A 26,317-nucleotide genomic window follows, 5' to 3' on the forward strand; every position below is an offset into this window, starting at 1 on the left:
ATAGATTAGATCGCCAAGACAAAGTGAGTCCTGGGTGATCGACTCACTTTGCCTTGGCGAGCTACTGGCGCCCCTGCCTTAGAACACTGCCTAGGACTCTGGGGGAGCCTGGGCCCCCTGTCAGCTCCGGGCCCCTGAATGCAGGACTGGTAGTACTGCCCTGATGGCGGCCCTGTGGTTACATATCGAATTGATCATAGAGTTGCGAACAGCAAGGAGAGTAGGGGGGAGAGGAGGGAGATGGGGGAGGGGAGTAGATCAGAACGGGGGGAGGATTGAAAAGGGGCATTAAGGGTCTTGGTCTCGGAATAGGTGAGTTTTGAGTAATTTTCTAAAGTCGAGGTAGTTGTAGGCCTTGAGGACCATTTGGGCTAGCCAAGGGTTTAGTTTGGCGGCTTGGAAGGCGTAGGTTTTGTCAAGGAATTTTTTTGAGTGGCATAGTTTTAGGAAGGGGAAGGCGAAGAGTTGAATTTTTCGGGAGTTCTTATAGTTGTGGTTAAGGGTGAAGTGAGGGGTGATGTAGCTTGGGGATAAACCAAATATTGTTTTGTAGCAAAAACAGGCAAATTTGAATATGATTCTAGTGGGAGCCAGTGGAGTTTGTGGTAGAAAGGGGTGATATGGTCCCATTTTTTCAGGTCAAATATGAGGCGGACAGCGGTGTTCTGGATCATCCTTAATCTCCTGATGGTTTTCTTTGTGGAGCTCAAGTAGATGATGTTGCAGAAGTCCAGTATGCTGAGGATGGAGGATTGTACTAAGAGGCGGAATGAAGAGTCGTCGAAGTATTTTTTTATGGTGCGGAGTTTCCAAAGTATCGAGATACTTTTCCTGACTGTGATATCAGTGTGTTTCTCGAGGGATAGATGTTTGTCCAGTGTTACACCCAGTACTTTTAAGGTTTGTTCGAGGGGGAATGTGGATCCTTTTACTTGGATTGCAGTGTCTTTGATTTTGTCTTTGGGGGTTGCTAGGAAGAATTTTGTTTTGTCTGGGTTTAATTTTAGTCTGTAGGATAGCATCCAGAGTTCTATCTGACTAAGTATGCTTGTGAGGGAGTTAAGGAGTTCTTGAGTGAAACTGGTTAGAAGGATGACTATGGTAATGTCGTCTGCGTAGATAAAGAATTTTAGCTTGAGGCTTTGCAGGAAGTTACCTAGGGAGGTGAGGTAGATATTAAACAGGGTGGGGGACAGGGGGGAGCCCTGTGGCACACCACAGGAGTTTTCCCAGGAGTAGGAGAGAGAATCGTTTTTAAATACCCTGTAAGATCTGTTCCGTAGGAACCCATAGAACCAGTTAAGGGCCTGGCCGGAGATGCCAATGTAGGCAAGGCAGTCTAGGAGAATGTCGTGGTCGACTAGATCGAAGGCACTGCTCAGGTCCAGTTGTAAAATCAGGGCGCTGGATCCCTGGCTGTGTCCTTCAACTGCAAACCGGCAAAAGATGTTCCTACTCCCGCTTTATACCAAACAACTGGAATCGACTGCCCCCGCAGATCAGATCACTTGAAGGATTCCTCAACTTTAGGAAAGAAATAAAAACATACTTCTTCACCTAACTCCCCCACCCACAACTGATAAGATTACATAAAAATGAATATTGATACAAGATCCTCAATATGTGTCGTGTTAGGATAAAAACTTGTATTCAAAAATCTTGCACTGTACCTGTGGCAAATTTAATCTATAAACTGTCTATATGTGTCAAGTTAGGATAAAACTTGTACTGGAAAACCTGCACTGTAAGGATAACTATGGCAAATTGTAACCTGTAAACTGTATCTTATGTATATTAGTATTAGATCCCTAGTATGTGTCAAGTTAGGATAAAACTTGTATCGTAAACTTGTACTGAAATTATGGCAAATCCAGTGCAGATCATAACCTATTAACTATATACAGTGGAACCTTGGTTTGCGAGCATACTTCGTTCCAGATGCATGCTCGTAAACCAAAGTGCTTGTATATCAAAGCAACTTTCCCCATAGGAATGAATGGAAATGTGGACGATTCGATCTATATCCCCCTCTCCTTCCCGAGGCCACTGGCGTGCTTCCACCCTACCCCCGGGAACCGGCTTCACCCACCCTACCCCCTAGAACTGGCATCACCTCCCCCTCCCCCCCCAAACCCTCACAGCCATCGGGCACCAGCAGGCAGCACCAACCCACAGGACGTACAGGTGCCGAAAGAGCCTGCCGGTGATCTCTGCTGGGCCTTGAGCATCTGCGCATTGTCTAAGATGTGTTACGTTTTTACATATTGACACTAGTCTCAAGATTTTAGACAATGACACGGGACAAAGTTTGTCCGTCCCCAACCCGGCCTCCGTGTAATTCTCTATCTCCTGCTTCCAAACTTGGTACATCGCACAGAGATCAACCACTTTAAACCTCATTAACCCTTTCAGGACCAAGGGACATATTTGTCCCATAACTTTAAAATCCTATAAATTTTGATTGGGATAGTCTACAGTTCTAAATTTGATATGTACGGTTTCCATATGATACTGCCTTTATGTAAACAAACTGGTTCCGACATTCATTCATTAGCGTCGTTGCTAGATTGACGAGAAGATTCACTTGCCACACTGTCCATAAGCCAGAAGTGTGATTTTTTAAAATAAAAATAATGATATTTCACAAAAAAAATCAATTTTTTGGCATCTGCAAGCCCTTTTTACCATAAAAATGTCGTCAAAACCACAAAAATTGGCCTACGATCCTTATGGTCCTGAAAGGGTTAAAGCACAGAAAGAAAGCGGTGGCACTCCTCTATTAGAGGAAGGTTTGGAATGTCCTGAAAAATATTGGAGCACGAGACTGCAGCTTGTAACTCATTAAGACGGCCGGAATACCGTACCGAGGCTTGGAACGCACTAGAACGTCTATTGGAGCACGAGACTGAGGCGGAAAACCGTACTGAGGCTTGGAACGCACTGGACAGTCTATTTGGAGCACGAGGCCGAGGCTTGGCATTCATAGCAAGGCGCCCAGAATACCAGACTGTAGCTTGGCATAGTAGTGAATACGGCTCCAAACCAAAAGTAGTCCCAACCCCTCCGCTACAAAATTTCCCGCAGTTACAAAAGTAGTCCAATTTGGTAGGAAACAACCTAGCTGACATGAACTAGCCCTTTAAATGGTCGCGGTTCGCGTTGCCATGCCAGCGGCGGCCGCTCTGTCTGGAGACGGCTGAGAGCTTGGTGAGGCGCGCGCGAGTGTCGGGCGCTGGGTGGGGGAGGGAGAGCCCGGATCCTGAGAGGTGAGCGTTTGCGAGCGACTCTTCCCCGGCTACGCGCGCGCCGTGGGGGGTGCGGGGTGTTTGAATCCGAGAGAGATCTGTGGTCAGTGATGCCAATAAGCCAACCAAGGTTAATCCCCCCTCTCCCCATCGTAAAGGTCTTAACTTTTTAATGCAAAGTGATAAACTTGTTTATTTAAAAAAAAAAAAAAAAAAAAATAAGACTAATTTAATAACAAAGACAATATTGGATAACCTTCCTATGGGTTGGCATTAGATTCAGATAATTTAATTGGCAAGATAATTTATACTTGTGTTGCAAAGGTTAAGGGCGGGAAAAGGGGAATAAGGCAGAAGGAGATAACCAGTAATAGGTGGCAGCGGAGCGCTGTTTGGTTTGGGGGGGCCTTGGAACAACGCCCTGGCCCCAGCGGAATCCTGCAGCGTGGTGCGGCCCCTCACCAGCTCCCGACTCCCCCACCCACCTACATTCTCCTGTCACTGTACTTTTAAATATTCGGGCAGCTGCCGTGCAGTGCCAATGAGCGCCCAGAAGTAGGGATGGATTGCTTTCAAGGGAAGTAAAACCCGGATGCCTCAATCCGTTCTCCTTTTTCTGAAACCGTGTGGTAACCCTACCCAGAAGTAGAATGAAGGGTTCAGGGGCAGGCTGCTCGTTGACACTGCACGGCGGCTGCCCTAAGGTTTTTAAGTACAACACAGGGAAGCGGTTGGGAGTGCGGGCACCAACTGAGACTGCAAATCTTGGGGGAGGCCATGGCCTCTGTGGCCCTCCCCGTTCCAACATCTATGCCAGTGTTTGTGATGAAATCTTAGGGACCCCTTTACCAAACAGCTGTAAAAAGTGGCCTTAGCATACACCCTTTACATGGGAATTTAGGTGGGTCATTCCCGCATGCATTTTTTACTGCCGGGGAAAAAATGGGCAATTTTCTAATCTAATTGGGACTTCTTAATAGTGCTGCCCAATTTCCAATTTGAATCGATTTGTTTAAAAAAAATATCGGCCTTGCTGATTCAGTTACCAACCTCCCCCCTCGCCCCCTAAAGCAGGAGCGGCAGTGCTGCCTCTTGCTGGCTTTCCACTGCCACTGCCGCTTTTGCTTTAGAGGCGAGGGTCAGTTGGGAAGTGCTGCATAGGCCTTTGCAGCGTCCTCCGGCTTACCCCCTGGCCTCCCGCTCTTACCTTAAGATAATCGGCAGCCTGCAGAGAGGATTGCGGCGAGGTAGCGTTCCTAGCAGGCTGCCATCGTCTAAAGCACCAGGTTGGCTCTGCCGCAATCCTGCCCCTGACGTCGAAGGAGGGGCGGGACCGTGGAAGAGGGAATGTGGTGCTGAGGACAATGGCAACATGCAAGCATCGCTTCAGCACTGCGATCTCTCTGCAGGCTGCCGATTATCTTAATATAAGAGCGGGAGGCCAGGGGGGAATATGCAGGCCTTTGGGGGGACCAGACCTTTGGGGGTGAGGACAGGGCCTTTGGGGAGGGAGGCCCTGGTGTAGAAGTACATGGAGGGAGGGAAGGGAGGGTTATGCATATACTAGACTGGGGGGAATAAATAATGGGTCTAAAAACAGAGGAGAAGGAGAGAGATGGTGGACAAGGGAATTTAGGGAGGGAAGGAACAGAAAGAGATGGTGTGGAGGGGTTGGGGGAAAGAGATACTGGATAGGAGGGTAGTTGAGAAGAGAAAAAGAGCTGGTGGACCCTGAGGTGGTGGGAAAGGAGGGAAAGATGCTGGATGAAAGGATAGTTAAGAAAAGGAGAGATGGTGGATCTGGGAATGGTGGTGTGCATCGCTGCAGTTGCGGGGAGACATAAAATGGAAAGATGCCAGACCTCCGGGGGAGGGAAGGGAAACGGATGGGAAGGACAGAGATGGCAGATGGATGGTTAGCAAGAAGAAAGAAGGAGACCCTGGCAAGCAAGTTAGCAGAAGACAACCAGAGCGTGGGACCAACGTGATTTGAATAATGACCAGACAACAAAAGGTAGAAAAAATAATTTTATTTTCTGTTTTGTGATTACAATATGTCAGATTTAAAATGTGTATCCTACCAGAGCTGGTGTTAGACCGCGAACCGTGAGCTAGGATTTAACAGAGAGAGAAAAAGTATTTTTTATTTGTTTATTTTGTTTACACCTCAGCACTAGTGTGGGTAGGAGAGGGCAAAGGGGATGAAGGGGCTATAAAATAAACCCACCAGGATGTTTGAAAAAACACTAATTTTGGCAGGAAAATCGAATCGAAAAATCAATTCAATAGGCTGAATCGAATCAAACTTTTTTCCCCCTGAATCGGGCAGCACTACTTCTTAATCACACTTTTCCAGAACAGGTTCAAAGTGAATTACAGGTTAAGAGGCCCATGTAGCAACATGGGGAAATTTTTATAAGGTTCATAGACAAAACCGCCGAAGACAAAGGCGCGCACCGACAACTGAGCGCAAGACAGAAGCGCGCGCCGAAGAAAAAGAGTTTTTAGGGGCTCCGACGGGGGGTTTTGTTGGGGAACCCCCCCCACTTTACTTAATACATATCGCGGCGGCGTTGGGGGGGGGGGTTTGGGGGGTTGTAACCACCCTCATTATACTGGAAACTTAACTGTTTCCCTGTTTTTTAGGGAAAATGAAGTTTTCTGTAAAATGTGGGGGGGTTACAATCCCCCAAACTCCCCCACGACGCGGCGTGATCTGTATAAAGTAAAGTGGGGGGGTTCCCCCTACCCACCCCCGTCGGAGCCCTTTAAAACAGTCATTTTCTTCGGCACGTGCCTCCGCATTGCGCTCAGTTGTCTGTGCTCGCCTTTGTCCTGGCGCGCTTTTGACCTGACACCTTTTATAATACAGAGAAGGAAGATACAATACATTATTAGGGAAGGTTACAAGAAGGAAACAACCGAGTTACTGCATGTAGGGCTGCCGCATTGTCAAGTGGGTATGCAGTGGCCCTAAGTTGCAAGGAAACAAGAGAATGGCAATACTTATCTTCTGTGGTTATTGCCACTTCAAGCGCTGGGGGTAAATTAACGCCAACGCTGGAAGTGGTGATAACCACAGAAGATAACTGTTGTTGTTCTCTTGTTTCCTATCCCTAGTCGATAAACAGTTGCAGCAGATGCAATTGAAGTTTACTGATTGAAAGTTATGTAGACTGATATCTTATAATTTATGACATTGTAATTTATTGATTTATATCCCGCCTTTCTGAAGGCGGGTAACAACAAAGTACAAACATAATCAACACCACATACATAACAACAATATCAACCATTGTAAAACATCACACACAAAAAAAAAATCATGCCACATAAAGTCACAAACAGGCTACCAGCGCCTTTCCTAAGCACATATTGATTAAGGTCCCATATTTCATCCTACAAAAAAGATTTGGGGGTTTTTCTCAACATTTTCTTGAAGCCACTCAAATTTGTTTGCTGTCGTATGTATCCTGGGAGCTTATTCCACTCTTGTGGACCCGCACAGAAAAACATACTGACTCTAGACACAGTCAGCCAAAATTGTTTCACTATTGGTATTTGTAAGTCAGCGTGAGTCACGGAACGCAATGCATGCTGTGGTTCATACGGCAGAATGCTATCCATCAAATACCTCGGCGCTTGATTATGAATGCAGAGGTACACCGTAACTAGTAGTTTCTAATTTGATATTCCAATTTCAACCAATATAAAGATACATGATCACACTTTCGCAATCCAAACAAAGTTCAAACAATTGAATTCTGAGCAACCTGCAGCGCACACATGCGGGTATACCCAGAAACACTAACTTGCAATAGTACACTGTAGAACTGTTTTAAACATGGTACCAGACAAGTATGGTCACAAATTGCTCAACAAAACACAAAAATATTTTCTTAACCTAAGCACATGGACGCCCCCTGAAAGTCAGTTATGTCTAGTGTTGTAGTAATGAGATAAACTACCAACAAGAGGCTAAAACAAGCCAAAATTCCAAAACAAAAAGAAAAACTCCAGTGCACTAAAGTTCACAAATCCTGCCTTGTCTGTAACTGGTAGGTTCCAGCTCCAGAGAGCTGATGGGGGAAGAATTGCTGAATTCACCTTTTCAAACTTTGCTTTTCAAAAGCAAGCCATGAAAATCCCAGCTCAGATTTCAGCGAATTCCCCAAAGCAATTTCAGACCCCTAAAAGTGACTTGTGCTGGCAGCCACAGCATTGAGAAGGAAAACACAGTGAAACAAAACAATCCCCTCCCAAATTAGGGTTTGGTGAGGCCTTCTCAGCACTTCCTCACAACCAGCTTTACTGGTACTCCAACTCTGAAGCTACTCTTGTAACATCCAAATAAAACAATTCCAATAAAACTGTTTTTAAGCAGTACCTTCTTCACAGCACCAAAAAACAAGAAAACCAAACATTCACTGGCATGACATGGTTATGTTCACCTCCATAGGCTCAGGTCCCTCCAGTTCTGGTGCTGAGACTTCCGTGTCTTCCTCCATGTAGCAGGACTCTGCTGGGCTTGGCTGCTCTGCCTCTTGCCACTCTATAGCTTCTTCCTTCTGCCTTACTTGGGGAGCCTTCCAAAGAAGCTCCTCCTGGGCTGCCCTCTCCTATATGTTTGAGCTAGCTTTAAGTTTGGGTGTTCCTCACCCAAACCTGCCTGGGAAAGATGATCTCTAGCTCCCTCTCTGGCTATTTGAGGCACTTTCTTTCCCTTTAGTGATAGGGAAGTATTTTGGCTTCTGCTCAGGATAGGCAGCTCTGGGTTCTAATCTTAAACCTCTAGGTGAGGGAGACTTTCTACCTTTAGGTAGCGCTGCTGCTCTGGGTGTAGAAGTGACAGTACAGGGTTTAGGGCCAGAAATGTCACAATATAAAAAGGATGGAGTCGGTCCAGAGGAAGGCTACTAAAATGGTGTGTGGTCTTCGTCATAAGGCATATGGGGACAGACTTAAAGATCTCAATATGTATACATAAGAATAGCCTTACTGGGTCAGACCAATGGTCCATCCAGCCCAGTAGCCCATTCTCACGGTATCCAATCCCGGTCACTAGTACCTGGCCAAAACCCAAGGTGTAGCAATATTCCATGCTACCAATACAGGGCAAGCAGTGGCTTCCCCCTTGTCTATCTCAATAACAGACTATGGACTTTTCCTCCAGGAACTTGTCCAAACCTTTCTTAAAACCAGCTACACTATCCGCTCTTACCACATCCTCTGGCAACGTGTTCCAGAGCTTTGCAGGAAAGACGAGAAAGGGCAGATATGATAGAAACGTTTAAATATAAATAGAAATGCAATCAGCAAAAATTGTTACTAGCCTAGTGGTAGAAATACCCCATGAAAGTGCATTTACAATAGGTGGAGAAAAAGCCTCAACATATCAACAATATACGGACAGGGCAACCCAATGAGTTCTTAAGCCAGTCCTGCTCTGTATCATAGGCAAAAAACTTCACACTTTTCAAAATGTAACTTTTCAAAACGGGACCAAAGCCACCACTGTGCACAGGGAGCCAGAAAAAGAACAAAACAGTTCACTTATCTTTTGCCGATGGCAACAGCAGCAGCGAGTAGATCTTCCTGTTATAGCACTTCTCAGCTGACAAAAGACAAGGAACTGGATATATGCATCGAATTTTATGGTCCATATTAAGGTGTGGAGAAGGTATATAGATGATATTTTTCTCCTATGGACCTCGACGCAGGAACATCTGGACAGTTTTTTTCAGTTTTTAAACAGCTGCCATCCTACAATTAAATTTGAAATGAAATGTAACAGTGTAGAAATTATGTTTTTGGACGTGAAAATCATACAGGACAATGGTAGATTTTCAACATCTGTTTTTACGAAACCTTCAGACAGGAGGAACACCTTGTTGCAGTGCACTAGTATGCACCCCATCACGCTGAAGAACAACTTGCCGGTGTCTCAATTCGTCCGGTATAGAAGAATATGTCATTCTACTGAAGATTTTGTGAATAATGCACAAGTGTTACATAGTAAATATGAACGGCGAGGATACCCAAAGTCTGTCATCTCTAAACATAGAAACATAGAAAGTGACGGCAGAAAAGGGCCGAGGCCCATCAAGTCTGCCCACTCCATTGACCCACCCCCTAGTTAATCGCTCTCTGATGACCTTTTCCCTCGTAGAGATCCGACATGAGCATCCCAACTGTTCTTAAAAGCCTATAAAAGGGCGAGGTTTAGTGCCCGGGAACAATTGTTACAATATAGACCAAAGAATGACAAGAGTGATTCTATAGAATGTGTTTTACGATATTCTGGCATATCACAGCGGCTTGGGAGAAAAATTAAATCTTTATGGCCCATGTTGCAAACAAAACAAAAATGTCAGGATTTGGACTGTAAAATTTCATTCGCTCGGAACAGAAATTTGAAAGATTTGTTATGCCCTGCGGATGTTTGGACAAAGAAGGAAAGAGGGAGGGTTGGACTTTTCCGTTGTAACCAGTGCACTGATTGTCCCTTATTAAATGAGGGAGACCTAATCTGCATACCCGGAAGAAAATATATCAGGATGACCTTGTGAAAGCATTGGAGTAGTTTATGCAATACTCTGCCCTTGCGATCTGTGCTACATAGGACATACTGCACGCAGTCTTAAAACAAGGCTGTTTGAACATCGTTCTAACATTTCACACAAAAGACGGGTAGATATACTCGCACGACATTGTGTTGAAAAAAAATCACTCTTTTGAGGAATTTAGGTGCTTTGTATTACATCATATTCCCCTTACAGCTTGTCATGGGGATGTGAAAAGATTGTTATCCCAGGACAAGCAGGCAGGTATTCTCACTAGTGGGTGATGTCATCCGACAGAGCCCCGATACGGACATCTTGCAAGCATGTCTTGCTTGAAGAAACTCAGAAGTTTCGAGATGCCCGCACCGCGCATGCGCCAGTGCCTTCCCGCCCGATGTACCGGGCGTGTCTCCTCAGTTCTTTTCTTTCCGCGGAGCTGAGAAGTTTGTCTTCAATTCTGCGCTGACTGAATTTCAGTTTTTTTGCCTTCTTAACCCGCGTTTAACTTTATTTCTTTGACTTTATTTCAGTTTTACTTTATTTTTCTAAAAAAAAAAAAAAAAAAAACTTAAAATTATTTCTTCCGGCGGTTCGGCCGGGCCGGCCTCGTGGCTGCGGCCTAGCGCCTTCGACCTTGCAGCGACGATTTTCCGGCCTATGTCCCGGCCAATCACCGGTTTTAAAAAGTGCAGCAAGTGCCAGCGTGCGATTTCGCTGACGGACCCACACCGACGCTGCCTTCAGTGTTTGGGCCCGGAACACGTTCCGAAATCGTGCCGGCCTTGTTCCACGCTCACTGCGCGCTCGTTTAAGCGGCGCTGCTTGCTCTGGGAGTCAATGTTCCAGATGGAGACTGCCAAGGACCTGTCGGCGTCTGCGCCTGTTGAGGTTTCGCCGGTCCGTGCGAAACCTGCATCTACGACTCCTGCATCGAGCATCGTGAAGCCCGCATCGTTCACACCGGCTTCAGCATCGACTTCTGCATCGGTGCCTGCCTCCGTCTCCTCGGTTCAGGTACCGCCTTCTACTGTTCCTCCCGTGGTCATCAAAGTGCCTAAAGCTAATAAGCAGAAGCACTTGGCCTCGAAGGAACGCGAAGACCGTGCAGGAGGACCCCCTTTCGGTGCGGATCCCTCCATATCGGCTTCGCTTCGATCCCTGCTAGAAGCTCAGTTTGTCGAGCTTATGCGCACTATGGGACCCCGGCTTATCGCCAACATTCAGGGTGAGCTTCCGACCCCGGTTTCGGAGGGCGGTCCGCCCCCTCCCCCTCCTCCTCGTCGTTCGATCTCTCTGCTCGACGAGGGGGATCGGCGGAGGGCGGCGGAATCCTCCAGGAGGGCTTCCCTTCCGGAGATGCCGCCTTTGGAGCCCATCACACCCCCACGACAACAGGGTGCTAGGACGGCTCCTGATAATCGAAGTCCTGGGCATACGGCATCGCAGGAAGAGATATTCCGCACTCCATACCAGACATGGGTGGCGCTGCGTGAATCCGCATCTCTGCCACTTCTGCGATCCACTGCATCGAGTCCTATCCATTCTTTTGAGGCTTCAAGGGATCAATCGATGCATAGAAGATCTCGTTCCCCATCCCGGCACCGGGAGGGGCATCGATCTCGGCACTCTTCTAGACACTCCTCCCGTCATTCGGAGGTGTCTCCGCAGAAGAAGATCCAGCGTTTGGGGTACTCCTCGTCGGATGTGTCCCAGCCGGAAGGGCCGGAGTATGAGGAACCATCTACCTCCTATTCTCCGTGCCGCTCTCATCTTTCTCTGGAACCGGAGGCTTCTACGTCTTCTAGTCCGTCCCGTCAGCCTGCCTCGGCAGACCAACTGTCTTTCTCATCTTTTCTTCGACAGATGGCGGATGACTTGGATGTGACTTTGGACACTGGGTCCAAATATTCTAAAGAGTATTTGGACACCATGCATTTACCTCACCCTCCAGCGGAGACACTTCGGCTTCCTCTACACAAGCTGCTGGACCAGACTCTCATGCGTTGTTTTGAAACACCGTATTCCTTGCCTGCAGTTCCCAGTAAACTAGATGCTCGATACCGCATCGTTCACCACAAGGGGTTTGAGGGAGCTCAACTTTCTCATCAGTCCCTTCTGGTCGAGTCTTCTCTTAAGCGCTCTCATCCCTCCCAAGTCTATGCTTCTGTGCCTCCGGGCAGGGAGGGCAGAACGATGGACAAGTTTGGTAGACGTATCTATCAAAACTCGATGATGGCGACTCGAGTGCTCAATTACAATTTTTTCTTCTCTTCATATTTGGATTTCTTCTTGCCGGTGCTCCGCAAGTTCATCCCTTTCATCGATGCTCAGGCTCGTTTCCAGTTTGAGGAGGTGGTGACGACCCTGTCCCAGTTGCGGCTGCAGCTGATGCAATCCTCCTACGATGCCTTCGAGCTCTCGGCACGTGCTGCGGCCTGTTCGGTCGCCATGCGTCGCCTGGCATGGCTTCGCACCATTGATATGGATCCGAACCTCCAAGACAGACTTGCTAATGTGCCTTGTGCGGGAGCGGATCTGTTCGATGAGTCTATCGAGACTGTTACTAAAAAGCTTTCGGACCATGAGAAGTCTTTTCAGTCTATTCTGCGACCTAAGCCGAAGCCTCAGCAGTCTCGTCCCTCTAGACCACCTCAGATTTACCAGCGGCGTTATCAACCGAGGCAGACTCCTCCTGCGAGACAGCCTGCAAAGAGGCAGCCTCCTCAGAAATCTCAACAGAAGCCTCAGATGCCGGCTGCACCTAAGGCTACTCAGCCCTTTTGACTCTCTTCCAGGGAGCATAACCGACTTCGTTCTGTCTCCCCCCATTTTTCCCATCGGGGGTCGTCTCCATCATTTTTATCATCGATGGGAGACAATCACCACGGACCTCTGGGTCCTTACCATCGTAAGAGAAGGATACTCCCTTCATTTCAAACGGGTCCCCCCGGACCACCCTCCAAGAGAGTATCCTTCCAACTCGACACAGACCGCCCTTCTCCTCCAAGAGGCTCAGGCTCTGCTTCGGCTTCGGGCCGTCGAGCCGGTACCGTTAGATCAGCAAAACCGGGGGTTCTACTCCCGGTATTTCTTGGTCCCGAAGAAGACGGGCGATCTGCGTCCCATTTTGGACCTTCGAGTCCTCAACAAGTTTTTGGTCAAGGAGCGGTTCCGCATGCTGACCCTTGCTTCTCTCTATCCCCTCCTCGAGCAGAACGATTGGTTATGCTCTCTGGACCTCAAGGAGGCCTACACTCACATCCCGATTCATCCGGCCTCCCGCAAGTTTCTCAGATTTCGGGTGGGACATCTACATCTGCAGTATCGAGTGCTTCCATTCGGCCTTTCCTCGTCTCCCAGAGTCTTCACAAAGTGTCTGGTGGTGGTGGCCGCTGCACTCAGGAACATGGGTCTTCAGGTGTTTCCATACCTCGACGACTGGCTCATCAAGGCACCGTCGGCTCCTGGGGTCATTTCGGCGACCTTGACTACAATTTGTTTCCTGCAGAGTTTGGGCTTCGAGATCAACTTCCCCAAGTCTCATCTTCAGCCCACCCAGTCTCTCCCCTTTATCGGGGCTGTTCTGGACACCATTCAACTTCGAGCATTCCTTCCTCCTCAACGCATGCATGCTCTTCTTCTACTCTGCCAGTCGGTGTCTTCTCGCCCGTCCATCTCGGCGAGACACATGATGGTCCTCTTGGGCCACATGGCCTCTACAGTTCATGTGACGCCTTTTGCCAGACTACATCTCAGAATTCCTCAATGGACCCTGGCATCTCAGTGGACTCAGGTGTCCGACCCGTTGTCCCGTCACATTGTCGTCACTCCTGCTCTACGGCAGTCTCTTCTCTGGTGGATGACCTCTTCGAATCTATCCAGAGGTTTGCTGTTTCATTCTCCTCCCCACCAGAAAGTTCTAACGACCGATTCATCGAACTATGCATGGGGGGCCCATCTGGATGGTCTTCGCACTCAGGGGTTCTGGACCAGTGCGGAACGACTCCATCAAATCAATCTTCTGGAGCTCAGAGCCATCTTCAATGCTCTCCAAGCCTTTCAACATCTGCTTCACGACATGGTGGTCCTTATTCGCACAGACAATCAGGTCGCCATGTATTACGTCAACAAACAAGGGGGCACGGGCTCGGCACCTCTTTGTCAGGAAGCTCTTCGAGTCTGGGATTGGGCGGTTCGCCACAACACTTTCCTCAGAGCAATCTACATTCAGGGGAAAGACAACGTCCTAGCAGACAAATTGAGTCGTCTTCTCCAGCCTCACGAATGGACGCTCCATTCCAAACCCCTTCATCAGATCTTTGCTCAGTGGGGAACGCCTCAGATGGACCTCTTTGCAGCCCCCCACAACTTCAAACTGCCTCAGTTTTGCTCCAGGATCTACACTCCTCTCCGCCTCGAGGCAGACGCCTTTCTACTGGAGTGGGGGAATCGCTTCCTATATGCGTTTCCTCCATTTCCTCTCATTCAAAAGACTCTGGTCAAGTTGAGATCAGACCATGCCACCATGATTCTGATTGCTCCTCGGTGGCCCAGATAACCTTGGTACTCCCTTCTACTTCAACTATGCAGCAGGGAGCCCATACTTCTTCCAATGTTTCCTTCACTACTTACTCAACATCAAGGTTCACTACTTCATCCCAACCTGCAGTCTCTCCACCTGACAGCTTGGTTCCTTTCAACATAACTCCTCACCAGTTCTCTCAAGCGGTGAGAGAGGTCTTAGAGGCTTCCAGGAAGCCTGCTACTCGACAATGCTATTCCCAAAAATGGACTAGATTCTCTTCCTGGTGTATTTCCAATGCCACGGAACCTCAACGAGCTTCCCTATCTTCTGTATTGGACTATCTTCTGCACTTGTCTCAGTCTGGTCTCAAGTCTACCTCTATACGAGTCCACCTGAGTGCTATTGCGGCTTTCCATCAGCCTCTGCAGGGGAAACCTTTGTCTGCTCACCCTGTGGTTTCCAAATTTATGAAAGGGCTTTTTCATGTCAACCCTCCTATCAAACCTCCTCCTGTGGTTTGGGATCTCAATGTTGTCCTGTCTCATCTCATGAAGCCTCCGTTTGAACCTCTCAACGCGGCTCCACTTAAGTATCTCACCTGGAAGGTGGTTTTTCTGGTGGCCCTCACGTCAGCTCGTCGGGTCAGTGAGCTTCAGGCCTTAGTGGCAGATCCACCATTCACTGTATTCCATCATGATAAGGTGGTTCTCCGTACTCATCCAAAATTCTTGCCTAAAGTGGTCTCTGAATTTCACATCAACCAATCCATCGTGCTTCCAGTGTTCTTTCCAAAGCCTCATTCTCATCCTGGAGAATCTGCTTTGCACACTCTGGACTGTAAACGTGCTCTAGCTTTCTACTTGGATCGCACAAAGCCTCACAGAAATGCTCCTCAACTTTTCGTCTCCTTTGATCCAAACAAGTTGCGGTCTATTTTCTTTTTGAAAACTATCTGGCCTTATGGACTTAATCAGAAAGTAGAATGGTGTGCCTTCTACTGATGGTGAGATCGTTTGTTCCAGTAAATAAAGTTTTTTGACATTGACCCCCCTATGAACCCGGAAGTATAAATCCTAGTGCCATTCTGAGCCGTGTATGGACGAAGCAGGAGAGAAGGTGATTGCCCTGATGCAGCCGTTGTTCGGCGAAACAAGAGCCTTGTTGGTGACATCCAGTTCCTTGTCTTTTGTCAGCGTGAGAAGTGCTATAGCAGGAAGATCTATTCGCTGCTGCTGTTGCCATCGGCAGAAGATAAGTGAACTGTTTTGTTCTTTTTCTGGCTCCCTGTGCACAGTGGTGGCTTTGGTTCCGTTTTGAAAAGTTACATTTTGAAAAGTGTGAAGTTTTTTGCCTATGATATAGAGCAGGACTGGCTTAAGAACTCATTGGGTTGCTGTCCGTATATTGTTGATAAGTTGAGGCTTTTTCTCCACCTATTGTAAATGCACTTTCATGGAGTATTTCTACCACTAGGCTAATAACAATTGTTGCTGATTGCATTTGCATTTATATTTTGTTATTGCGACTTGGATTCTTGTGAGAAACGTTTAAATGTCTACATGGCATAAATGCACGCGAGTCGAGTCTCATTTGAAAGGAAGCTCTGGAATGAGAGGGCCTAGGATGAAGTTAAGAGGTGATAGACTCGGGAGTAATCTGAGGAAATACTTTTTCACAGAAAGGGTGGTAGATGCGTGGAACAGTTTCCCGGAAGAGGTGGTGGAGACAGAGTCTGTGTCTGAATTCAAGAAAGCGTATAGGTACGTGTGATCTCTTAGAGAGAGGAAGATATAATGGTTGCTGTGGATGGGCCATTTGGCCTTTATCGGTCATCATGTTTCTATGTTTTGCCAAAAATATTTTGCTCTGGGAAAATTCAATATAAATTTCTTCTTCAACTATATATTTCCCCACTTGACAGTGTTCCCTCTAAGCTGAGCAGGAGTCCTCCACCCACAGTCTCACCAATAGAGGGTGCTGTTTTACTGTCACATTTTTCAATTGTGAGGGACAGGCAAGTTCTGCAGGACTCCAGGGAACATACCTGTCCTTAGCGACTGAAAATATTCCACCCCCTAGTGGTAGCAATGCAGCTGGAGGACACCTGCTCAATTATCATCCTGTGTCAACTGGGCTAGGACCGCCGGGCCGGCGGTCCTAGCCCAGTTGACACAGGATGATAATTGTTCTAAATGCCATTGACCTGGTGCCTCCTTGGGTCACATGTTTTGTACTTGCTCTTTGGTCTTTGTCATCTGGTCATCTATTACTACTGCAGTGTTTACCTATTAGCAAACTTTCTGGCAGCCCTTACCATTAACGCTCTTTGGGATTTATAAAATACCTACACCATCACCTAGTGGACTGAGACAATTCCTTCATCACACTATTTTGTTGAGGGAAAAGTGCATCTTCTTTCTTTTTTTTATCATTTATATTCCGCCTATTCTACAATTCTATGTGGATTACAAATTATTCAGGTATTCAAGCATTTTCCCTTAACTGTCCTGGCGGGCTCCCACTCTATCTAATTTACCTGGGGGCAATGGGGATTATGCGACTTGCCCACGGTCACAAGGAGCAGTACAGGATTTGAATCCACAACCTCAGGGTGCCGAGGCTGTAGCTCTACCCACTGCACCACACCCTCCCACAGCTTACAGTATTGGCTGTCCGCTACTCCTCCCACACTAGCACAATGGCGCTCATTAATGATTTTTCAAGCATCAAGGGAGAGACGGGACTTCACTGATTTTGACTCTGAAGTAGGGAAGCAGCTCACTTTAACTTGGTAACCTTTTGGGAATTCTTTATCTTCAACGGCTCGCAGATAGTTAGGTTGGGAAAGTTGGGGAAGAGGGTAGGGAATTCCTTTGGAAGGCCTTTTTTCTCATATAAAACTCTTAAGGCTACTGTGATTACCTCCCTGTTAACTGTGGTTATGTATTTTGCAATTCATTTTGTTGTTCTTATATTGTACTTCATTTGACCAAGAATATAATAAATATAAGAATACTAGTCTTTAAGCCCGTTACATTAACAGGTGCTAGAATATATGACTGTCTTTTTTTTTGCTTTCTGTCTCTCTCCCCCTCCATTTCCCTGTGTAGCGCTGTCTCTGCTTTCTTCCTCACTTTGCACTCTCCAGCTGTAACATTACTGCCTCGCTTTTTCTCCTGCAAGCATGTCTGCTCTCTTTCTCTTCTTGCAGGGGTCTCTGCTCTACTTTCTCTATGTGTTCCTTATTCCTGCAAACCTCTATGCTGTATTTTTTTCTCTGTATGCTCCTGATCTTGTGTTTCCCTGTAGGTATTTATTCCTATTTGTTTTCCTTCTTCAGTCTCATCTCTTCTTTCTCTGAACATTTCCTACCTCAGTCTCTCCAATTTTCTTTCCTTCTTCAGTCTCAGCCCTTCTTTCTCTGAACATTTCCTACCTCAGTCTCTCCAATTTTCTTTCCTTCTTCAGTCTCAGCCCTTCTTTCTCTGAACATTTCCTACCTCAGTCTCTCCAATTTTCTTTCCTTCAGTCTCAGCCCTTCTTTCTCTGAACATTTCCTACCTCAGTCTCTCCAATTTTCTTTCCTTCTTCAGTCTCAGCCCTTCTTTCTCTGAACATTTCCTACCTCAGTCTGTCCAATTACAGCTCTCTTGCCCTCTAAGCCCCTGCTGCAAGTGGCTGTAATTGTCTTCTCTCCTGCTCTCCTTTCCCGACAAACCTGCGACTCCAGCAGCTGTGCAGCACTCTACACACGCTGCTTCGGGGCCTTCTACTGCCCTGATTTACTCTGGCACGTCCCTGATGACATCATCAGAGATGCGGCAGAGCAAATCAGGGCAGTAGAAGGCCCCGAAGCAGAGTGTGTAGAGTGCTGCACACGCTGCTTGAATCGGTGTTTGGAGTCGGGACCGCGAAGAAAGTAGCGGCTGGAGTCTTTTTTTGGGGCCTCCCTTCCCGCCCCTTGAGGTGTCGCCACGGCTCCTCTCGACCCCCGCCAGCGTCGGAAGCCTTCTCCGATGCTGGTACGGCTCGTAAGAGGAGCCGACAGGAGAGCAGGATGTCCAGCGCTGGGGTCCAGTCCTTCCGGCGAGTGTAGGTCGGTGCTGGGGATTCGCGCATACGCACTCCTGCGGCCACAGACCTGATCATGGAAGCACGCCGATAGGAGTGCGCATGCGCGGCTAGCGTTTTATTATATAGGATAATAAAGCTATAAGAATATAAAAATATAATAAAGATATTTTTTTAAAATGGTAATAGTGTTAATAAATCACAATACAGTTTATCCCAAGGCGTACTCTCTTCATCAGACTCCTAAGATTTCAGCAAGAATTAAGCTCAAGGGTAAACATTTAGGGCTCCTTTTACAAAGTCGCGTTAGCGGTTTAACCCACGTAATAGCCTGCCGAGCTAGCTGCTCCCGCCTCCTCTTGAGCAGGCGGTAGTTTTTTTGGCTAGCACGTGATTAAAAGTCACGTGCGCTAAAGCCGCTAACGCAGCTTCGTAAAAGGAGCCCTTAATGATTGGTTGCCATATTCCCCCGCCATTCATCCAGCTCCTTAAGTGGTGGAGAAACCATAAATCATGTCATGACAAAAGCCAGCCAGCCAGGAGAAAAAAAAAGATGCGCCTTTAGGGTGGGCACCAGTGTTCCCTCTAAGCGGGCGGGTGTTGTGAGCAAACTTTTTTCACTGTGAGCTAAAAATATCGGGCGCCAGCAAGTTATGAGCCAAATAAATATGTTGCTTTCTACCACAGAACTTCCTTACGTTTGTATGGAATCTATCCCCTTTCAACTTTAGAGAGTGCCCTCTTGTTCTCCCTGCCTTAGCTACTAAGTCTATTCCCTTCAGTACCTTGAATGTTTCTATCATGTCCCCTCTCAATCTCCTCTGCTCAAGGGAGAAGAGGCCCAGTTTCTCTAATCTTTCGCTGTACGGCAACTCCTCCAGCCCCTTAACCATTTTAGTTGCTCTTCTCTGGATCCTTTCGAGTAGTACCGTGTCCTTCTTAAAGTACCAGTGCTGGACGCAGTACTCCAGGTGAGGGCGTACCATGGCCCGGTACAGCAGCATGATAACCTTCTCTGTCTCTTCAGTCCAGCATCTGCCCCTTCCATTCACTGTCTGTCTTTCCCTGCCATCTCTCCTCCTGCCCCCCCCCACCCCCCAATTTGGTCTAGCATCCATCATCTTCCTTCTGTTCCCCTCATGGTCTGGCATCTCTATCCTTCCCTCCCCCCTGTGGTTTTTAGCATATCTCTCTTCTCATTTCCTCCACTCAGATCTGATCATTCTCTGCTCTCTCTTCCCTTTTCTTCTCTGGTCTTCCTTCTCTATTTTCTGCCTCCATCTAAATTAAATTCTTTCTTACTATTTAGTCCCGTTTCCCTCTTTTCACTGTGTCTACACACAGCTTGTCACCCCTTTCCCTCACCCCTCCATTATCTTACTATTTTCTTCCCCCTTTATTTATCTCCTCCTTCCCTCCAGTATGTGTTCTTTCCCCACTTCCATTCAGCATCTGCTCTCCCTTCTCAACTGACATCCATCTGCCTTCTGCTCTCTCTCCCTTCTTCTCACTTCCATCATCTGTCCCCTTCTCTCTCTCTCTCATCTCCTCCATTCCATCATCTGCCCCTTCTCTCTCTCTCTCTCTCTCCCCCCCCCCAACTTCCATCATCTGCCCCCCTTCCCCTCACCTTTGTGGGTCACTTTCTTTCCCCTGAGGGTGGCTCATGTCACAGGGGAAGCTTTGGCCGAGCAGAACCGCTTGATTGACAGTGGAACTTACTTGATTGATGTCGATGCTGGGGCCCGTTGCCGTTTGAAGGAAAAAAAAAAAGGTGGAAAAAAGGAACCTGTAAAGGCGAGAGGAAGGGAAACCTCCAGGACAGCTGCTTTTTGCCCTCCTTCAGCGGCCCAAGAGTTCAGACCAGCAGCGGCAGCTCTGTATGCTTTTAACTTCGGCACAGAGCTGCCCCTAATCAATAGTTTAGCGCGGTTTCATGAGGCAGCCTCGGGGCCTTTGATAGCCGGCCCGCTTCGATGATGCGATGTGGGCCGGCCTAGCAAAGGCCCCGAGGCTGCCTTATGAAACCGCGCTAAACTATTGATTAGGGGCAGCTCTGTGCCGAAGTTAAAAGCATACACAGCTGCCGCTGCTGGTCTGGAGGTGCGGAGACAAGGCAGGAGGCAAACGCGGTGGAAGGCAGGAGTCCCGGCACAGCGACTGCAACAGGAAGTTGCAAGTCAGCTGACGCCGGCCTTTCGTTGCGGCGGGGACCGAATCCTTCGCGGACCGGCAAGATTTTGTTTGCGGACCGGCGGTTGAAGAACTGTGCTCTACAATGTGTGCGCTGTGACGAGAAACTTGTGCGCTGCGAGGTAATATTTTGAGCGCCAGCGCACCCCAGCGCAGCTTAGCGGGAACACTGCCCCCGGGGGGCGGCACCACTAATTTTTATAGTTCTGCTTAGACAGAAGCCATGCTGCACAGATTATAAAAGGGATGAGTTGGTCCTGATCTTGCCAAGGGACCCTATAAGTTTTTCTCCGTTGAGCGGCAGGATTGATTTGGGTACACAAGCGGATGATCTCGCGTGACAGCGCTGTGGTCGATAGCATGGATTGTTGCAACTATTTGGGTTTCTGCCAAGTACTTGTGACCTGAATCGGTCACTGCTGTAAACAGGATACTGGGCTAAATGGACCATAAGGCTATTCGTATAATAATCTAATATAATAAAGAGCTAGCCGCGCATGCGCAGTCCTATTTGCGTGTTCCGTGCGCTGTAGGTCTCTGGCCGCAGGAGTGCGCATGCGCGAGTCCCCAGCCTTGACCGCGGCTTGAGGCGTATGCGCCAGTTAGCTGCATCGGGCGACAGGAGCGGCTCTGGCAGCGGATGGCGGGAGGAGGGCTCATGGTCCAGCCGCCGCTGCCGCTCCTGTTTACAGCTGCCTGCACGTCGCCGACTCTTCCCCCTCCCACAACAACCGCTAACGCTCCTGTTCTTCCCCTTCCTCCAGTCACCGCTGCCATTCCTATTTAAAATGGCCTGCTGAGGTTCGCGGCCGGCTGTAGCGAACCTCGCAGGCCGCTCTCCACATGGTAGCACGTTCCCTCTGACGCGATCGCATCAGAGGGAACATGCTACTGAGGTGAACAGCGGCCTGCGAGGTTCGCTACAGCCGGCCGCGAACCTCAGCAGGCCGTTTTAAATAGGATTGGCAGCGGTGACAGGAGGGAGGGGAAGAGGAAAAAGAAGAGCTTCGGAGCAGACAAGAAAGGAGGCTGCTTTGGAGGGAGGGGTGTGCTGGGGGCAGATAGCAATCAGGTGGGGGAGGAACAGAAGGGGGCCACGGAGCAGGTAGGCATTGCAGAACAGGGGGAGAGGGAAAGGGGGCTGCTTTGGCAAGCAGGGGGGCCAGGGAGACAGACAGAAAGAAAGACGGACAGACAGGGGACCAGGGAGAGACACAGACAGACAGCGTCCAAGGAGAGAGAGACAAATAAAAAAACCTCAGACATACAGACATCTATTCTGGGCGGCGGGAGGAAGGCAGTATGGAGTGCTGCTGGGAGGAGGGCTTCGAGCCACACAAGACTGTCCCCAAAGCCCCTGTGGAGAGTTGGGCCAACCTCTCCTTCCTCACCGACGCCGAAGAAGCTGCAGGCCCCGCTCCCTGTCGCGCTCTGAGCACTCATGATTGGCTGAAGGGTGTCATGCCAGTGCTGCAGGTACAGGGGGATGCTTTTGTTGCAGAGGTGTGCTGGGGGGTAGACAGCTTTGCTTGGGGGGGAGGGGGAAGATACAAGGGGGTCAGGGAGAGGGAAAGGGGTATGCTGGGGGCAGACAGCTTTGCTCTGGGGGGGGGCGGGGGAATGACACAAGGACACAGACACAAAGAATGACACACAGGGGGCCAGTGAGACAGACAGAAAGGAAGACATTCAGGAGAGACAGCCAGTGTCCAAGGAGAGAAAAACAAATAAACATAGACAGACAGACAGCGGCCAAGGGGAGAGAGAGAAAGAAAGAAAGACAGACACACACATCTATTCTAGCACCCGTTAATGTAACGGGCTTGAAGACTAGTAATAATAATAATAACTTTATTCTTCTATACCGCCACAATCTTGCGACTTCTAGGGGGTTTACAATTAAGAGAGCTGGACACTCAGCGAGTTACAATGTGCAGATAGTCAGAGGAAATACAGAGTGCAGAAACATTTACGAAGCAAAATTATAGATATACAATTTGCTGAGCGAGAGTATAAAGTATACAGATTGGAAGAAATTTCCAAGTGGGCCTGTTAGGAGAAGGCCGTGCAATTCAAAAAGTACAGCGAAAATTACGATATGATAATAATAACAAGAGATCATTAGCCTGTAGGTCAAAAGTTTGTTGCAGCTCGGCAAATGTGACCAGGCTCCCCTCCTCCTAAAACTGGTGAAAAAGATATTGTAGACCTTGTGCTTGCCACCTAAGAAAGGTGGCATTTTGCATGCCCGGCTGGAAAGCTCCATTGCCCTGTATAGGCAAATATAAAGACACCCTAGAAGACAATTTGGCTTTTTTACAGACCCATCTCCATGTCCTTCTGGCCGGCGTAAAAATGGGGTAGTGAGACACCAAAGGACGCATCCTCGGATCCGCCACATATAGAAAATAGCTCACATGGAACGGAGCCAGCAAAGATAACTCCTGTGGTGTAGCAGAAAAATCAGATGTTCCTCTAAACCAATCATTAATATGTCTCATCTGACAAGCCATAGCATACCAACGTACATTTAATAAACCATAGCCCCCCCTATCCCTGGGCAGACACATCCGTAGCAAGGGCATACGTGGTCGCTTACCACCCCATAGAAAACGCTGTAGCTCTTTTGTTAAACGAATGTTATGGGCATGGGACAGCAGCAGAAGTAAAACCTGAAAGCGATATAACCATTTGGGAAAGAGCACCATATTAAAAAGGGCTACCCGGCCTGCCACCGATAAGGGAAAAGTGGACCAATTCTGTAGATGTTGTGAGGTGTCTTGAAGCAATGGGGTGATGTACAGGGTCGTAAGGTCTCGGGGGATCTGTACCCCCAAATAGCGAATTGAAGTCTGAGCCCACGTAAATGGGAAGTGACCACTCCATGTCTGTTGTAGTGTCATGGGGCTAGCTAGGGCCATAGATTTCTGGTAGTTCAACGTAAATCCCGAATAAAATTTGAATTCGTCAAGCGCTTGCTAACAATTTGTATATATCACAGAACCAAGAGTTCTATGCGGACTTAAGAGGGGAGAGAGGAAAAGGGTAAGAGGCCGGGAGGACCGTTATTGAGGAGAGAGGGAAGAGCATACTTGTTGCATGCAGGAGTTTTTTCTTAGCTGAACAGATAAAGAAATTAAACTCTTTCAGTAAAAATTGAAGAGTTTTCTTGTCTTAATGATGCTTTCCTTTGTCTTGCTAGTCCTTTTTTATTTTCTTTTAGTTCTTAAAATTTTTTTTTTTTTTTTAAAGAATAGTTTTCACAATGTAGGGCTTAAGGTACAAATCAGACAAGGAAAAGAGCTAATAATGATGTTGATGAATGGTGTATTATCTGTTTGGAGATTATTCATCAGCAAGAAGACTGCTATGAGTGTGTTAGAGGGCTCTCATGGAGAAGAGTGTGGCATAGTGGTTAGAGCTGCAGCCTCAGCGCCCTAAGGTTGTAGGTTCAAATCCCGCACTGCTCCTTGTGATCCTGGACAGGTCACTTAATCCTCCACTGCCCCAGGTACATTAGACAGGCTGTGAGCCTGCAGGGACAGATAGGAAAAATGCTTGAGTACCTAATTTGTAACCCGTTTTGAGCTCCTTGGGGGAGAACATAAGAAGTTGCCTCCACTGGGTCAGACCAGAGGTCCATCGTGCCCAGCGGTCCACTCCCGCGGCGGCCCATCAGGCCCATGACCTGTGAAGTGGTTCCTGACTATTTCTATAACCTACCTCAACCTCTATCTGTACCCCTCAATCCCCTTATCCTTTAGGAACCTATCTAGACCCTCCTTGAACCCCTGTAGCATGCTCTGGCCTATCACAACCTCCGGGAGCGCGTTCCATGTGTCCACTACCCTCTGAGTAAAAAAGAACTTCCTAGCGTTTGTTCTAAACCTGTCCCCCATTCAATTTCTCTCCGAGTGCCCCCTTGTACTTGTGGCTAAAAAAAAATCAAATAAATAAAACCAGGACCAATTCAGCCTGTAACTGATGAAGCAGACCCTATCAGGTATCTATAATGTTGGAGTGTCAACAGAAAATAAAAACAGAGAAATATAGAAAATGATGGCAGATAAAAGATCATTTGGCCTATCTAGAGTCCACTCATCCACACTAGCTGCTCATTTCTACAATCTTTCCTTTCCCTCAGAGGTCCTCCAGGATATACATATTTAGATCTTAGTCTTCTCATAAACTTTACGATGAGATTGGTCTGCTGCTCAGGTAGGGATTTACAAGGGAATGATAAGATAGATAGGGTAGGGCAGTGGTGGGCAACTTCGGTCCTCGAAGGCCGGAATCCAGTCGGGTTTTCAGGATTGTCCCAGTGAATATGCATTGAAAGCAGTGCATGCAAATAGATCACAATCATATTCATTGGGGAAATCCTGAAACACCTGACTGGATTCCGGCCCTCGAGAACCGGAGTTGCCTACCCGTGGGGTAGATGCTAAAAAGGGCATGACAAACAGATATGGGTGCTTTACAAGTGGGTTGGAGTTAGGACTTAAAAGCAGCTTCATATAAATGGGCTTTTAGCATAAATATGAATACTGTCAGCAACAGATTCAGGTGCCTTGCATGTAAGATTGATTAGAACAGTGGTTCCCAAACCTGTCCTGGGGGACCCCCAGCCAGTCAGGTTTTCAAGATATCCCTAATGAATATGCATGAGAGAGGTTTGCATATAATGGAAGTGACAGGTATGCAAATCTCTCTCATGCATATTCATTAGGGATATCTTGAAAACCTGACTGGCTGGGGGTCCCCCAGGACAGGTTTGGGAACCACTGGACTAGAAGCAGCCTTAACTTGCACAGCAGACTTGTGGATTGGGGCCTGAGGCTGCTGTACACAGGAAGAGGGAGGCATGCTCAGAATATACACTTGGAACAGCTCTTCCAGAGCATAGAACAGGGGTGTCAAAGTCCCTCCTCGAGGGCCGCAATCCAGTCGGGTTTTCAGGATTTCCCCAATGAATATGCATGAGATCTATTAGCATACAATGAAAGCAGTGCATGCAAATAGTTCTCATGCCTATTCATTGGGGAAATCCTGAAAACCCCGACTGGATTGCGGCCCTCGAGGAGGGACTTTGACACCCCTGGCATAGAACTATGCTGGTGCAATCAGACGATTTCAGCCATTTGTGCGCCTGATCAAGTCTTGCTGTCTACAAGAAAACTTGTGTGCGAGATTCATCCCCCCCCCCCCACACACACCCCTTTCTACATCTCTCATTCTCTTAAACCAGGGGTGTCCAATGTCGGTGCTCGAGGGCCGTAATCCAGTCGGGTTTTCAGGATTTCCCCAATGAATATGCATGAGATCTATTTGCATGCACTGCTTTCATTGTATGCTAATAGATCTCATACATATTCATTGGGGAAATCCTGAAAACCCGACTGGATTGCGGCCCTCGAGGACCGACATTGGACACCCCTGTCTTAAACAATCAGTCTGGGACACCTTTCTCAACAAGTTAGCCCTGGATATATTATTGCATTTGTTATTTTAGAGGGGTTAGTTCTGGGTTATTCTGGAAACTGGCTGCTATTTGAAGAAAAAGTGCAAACTGCCAGCATCGATGCCCATCTGTGCAACGTGGCTTTGGAAGGGTTAACCTTCATGCTGCAGCTTCAGTCCAGACTGTGACTGGAGGCTCTGCGTACCCATGGGGATCGGTAAAGGAAGGTAATGTATCACCGCTGACACCCGTGATAGAG

General features: G+C 47.8%; 2 protein-coding genes across 6 annotated transcripts in view; one reads left to right on the forward strand and one right to left on the reverse strand.

Annotated features, from left to right (window-relative positions):
• The window catches only part of LOC117354450 (retinoic acid receptor responder protein 2-like), a 47,498-nt gene extending 39,630 nt beyond the window's left edge, over positions 1-7,868 (reverse strand). The window contains exon 1 of one of the 2 annotated variants that reach the window (XM_033932027.1): positions 7,697-7,868. In XM_033932027.1, the coding sequence (XP_033787918.1) occupies positions 7,697-7,753 (57 nt within the window). In that variant the 5' untranslated portion in view covers positions 7,754-7,868. Of the gene's footprint in view, positions 1-2,864; positions 3,176-7,696 lie in introns of those variants that run through there. The other variant, XM_033932025.1, reaches the window with a different exon arrangement.
• Positions 3,112-26,317, forward strand: part of LRRC61 (leucine rich repeat containing 61) — a 30,382-nt gene continuing 7,176 nt past the window's right edge. Inside the window, exon 1 of one of the 4 annotated variants that reach the window (XM_033932019.1) lies at positions 3,112-3,207. The gene's annotated coding sequence lies outside the window, so the exon portion shown is untranslated. Of the gene's footprint in view, positions 3,208-3,227; positions 3,267-5,222; positions 5,260-26,317 lie in introns of those variants that run through there. The other 3 variants (XM_033932022.1, XM_033932020.1, XM_033932023.1) reach the window with 3 other exon arrangements.

The sequence above is a fragment of the Geotrypetes seraphini genome, chromosome 2, assembly GCF_902459505.1.
Source record: "Geotrypetes seraphini chromosome 2, aGeoSer1.1, whole genome shotgun sequence".
Lineage (NCBI taxonomy): Eukaryota > Metazoa > Chordata > Amphibia > Gymnophiona > Dermophiidae > Geotrypetes > Geotrypetes seraphini.